This window comes from Vairimorpha ceranae, assembly GCF_000988165.1.
Source record: "Vairimorpha ceranae strain PA08 1199 chromosome Unknown NODE_321, whole genome shotgun sequence".
Taxonomy (NCBI): Eukaryota; Fungi; Microsporidia; family Nosematidae; genus Vairimorpha; species Vairimorpha ceranae.
In genome coordinates, this window is record NW_020169616.1 from 1 (window position 1) to 1,945 (window position 1,945).

Sequence of the window (1,945 nt, forward strand, 5' to 3'; positions counted from 1 at the left end):
TCAAAAACGGGGGCTAAATTTTTTTAAAAAACCCATATCTACTTTCTGTACCATGGATAGCACTTCAGCTTAAAATTACTTAAAGCATATGGTTGTAATACCACGGTTCCATATGATATTTACAATATTATCGTATTTTTCACAACCCGTGATATATCTCCCAATTTTACAATAACCTTAAAGAATATTTTTATTAATGTTATTTTTTTATTCTTGTGTAGAAGTCTTAATCTCCCATCTGCTATATTTGAGCAGCCTCCGCTAAAGTTTCTTTCATTAAATTGAGCTCTTTTCATTTTAATGTTTTCTTTATTTTTAAATTACTTTTTTATAATAAAATTTTTTATTTTATCTTTTGTCATAGGAAGTATAAAAGCATTCTTTTTGCTATCTAACGGTGGACATCATAATCGTTATTTAAAATATTTAAAAAGCTTTTAAACTATTGTTTGTCGAATATATATAATTAAAGGATCTAGCCTGGTACCAATGGTAAAACTGGTAATGGGAATACATTAAAACTATTACGTGGTTCAATTCCCGAGGAAGGCGCCAAATGAAATTAAATTTGGAAAGGCGGCCTGATTGTGCACCGTGCACCGTCCTTGCTTCGAATGAGTGTGGAGAGGAGTGGACACAACCAGGCTGCATTTTTTTAAAAAAAACATTTTAATGAACAAAAGAACAATTTTGACTAAATTATCGGATTTGTTTGGATTTGAGTAAATTGTAAAAAGGCGCCCCGATTAGATAAAGAAGTTCAAGTCACATTTAATATCACAGGCCATAGCGGCCGTGAATCTTTTTGGTAGGAATCTTATAACGATTCATGCCAGGTTTAAGTACTCCTATAATTAAAAATTTCATAGCGGCATCAGGCGTCGTGAAATGTTTTTTTATCAAGCAAGACTGACAGCTTTGGGATTCGTACCGTAAACAAGAAGAAAACGCTCAATAGTTTAAGAGAGATTACTAACTGTACTAACGTCCTCGGTTTCATATCAACGCTTAGATTAACATTTATATATTAAGCTTGTTGTACTTAATATCTTTAATGAAACAACTTTGTTAGTTTGTTTCAATTTATAATTTTGTAACCTTTTAAACATTGCTTAGGCTTAGGTTCTAGGGTGAAACGCAGTGTCATATCTCAAATATAACTATTTAATTTTTTTGGAGAATGAATTTTAAGACAAAAGAATCAAACAAACCAATTAAACTAAGAAGAATTATATTACACCGTTAACTATAGTTATTTTAAAAAATTTAAAGAAAATACCAAATAAGTTTTTATTTATTAAATTTTTCTAAGAACAGCGGTAGCAATTTCTTCGATTATATTATTAGTATCATCTTAGCTGGTAAGCTCCACTTTATTGGCCCGAATTATATCCATTATTATGTAAATTCGAGTATCAAGATGTTCATATAAAGGCCTACGTTTTATAGATAAATTGATATCAAGGCTTGGTCTTATCATTACACGATCTCCAATTTCAAAATCAAAACGATCATATCGCCATCTGCTTCTTCTTATCACTCTTTCTGCAGCTCTGTGAAAAGATTCACGAGCGATAGACCTCATATTATTCATATTACTTCCGTTTTGTTCAGTAAGAGCTAGTATGTCCCAATTTATATTTAATAAATCCGTTTCTTCATCTAAAATTGGCAGTGGTTCAATTTCTGCAGCATTCCCATGGTCTAAAATTTCTATTTCATTTTCTGAAAAAATTATACAATTCGTTGGCCCTCTCCAGGTTTATAATTTTATGGATCGGTCTACCAAAAAAACAAATTCATCGGTGTCTGTGCAGCATTAGAATGCCTAAGATTATTGTATGAATATGTGATGCGCTCTCTAATTTCTGTCCATCTACCCACCATACCTTTTGTACGCAAAGTAGACCCTATCATGTATTAAAGGGTTCGATTGCATCGCTCT

At 31.7% G+C, this 1,945-nt stretch overlaps 2 protein-coding genes across 2 annotated transcripts; both read right to left on the minus strand.

Annotated features, from left to right (window-relative positions):
• Nucleotides 1-119: 119 nt before the first annotated feature.
• On the minus strand, nucleotides 120-296 carry AAJ76_321000296 (hypothetical protein; the record flags this gene model as incomplete). Its single annotated transcript, XM_024475188.1, has 1 exon — nucleotides 120-296. The coding sequence occupies one exon, from the start codon at nucleotides 294-296 to the stop codon at nucleotides 120-122; it is 177 nt and encodes a 58-aa protein (XP_024329417.1).
• Nucleotides 297-1,782: 1,486 nt separating this feature from the next.
• Nucleotides 1,783-1,917, minus strand: AAJ76_3210001917 (hypothetical protein; the record flags this gene model as incomplete). Its single annotated transcript, XM_024475187.1, has 1 exon — nucleotides 1,783-1,917. The coding sequence occupies one exon, from the start codon at nucleotides 1,915-1,917 to the stop codon at nucleotides 1,783-1,785; it is 135 nt and encodes a 44-aa protein (XP_024329418.1).
• Nucleotides 1,918-1,945: the final 28 nt, after the last annotated feature.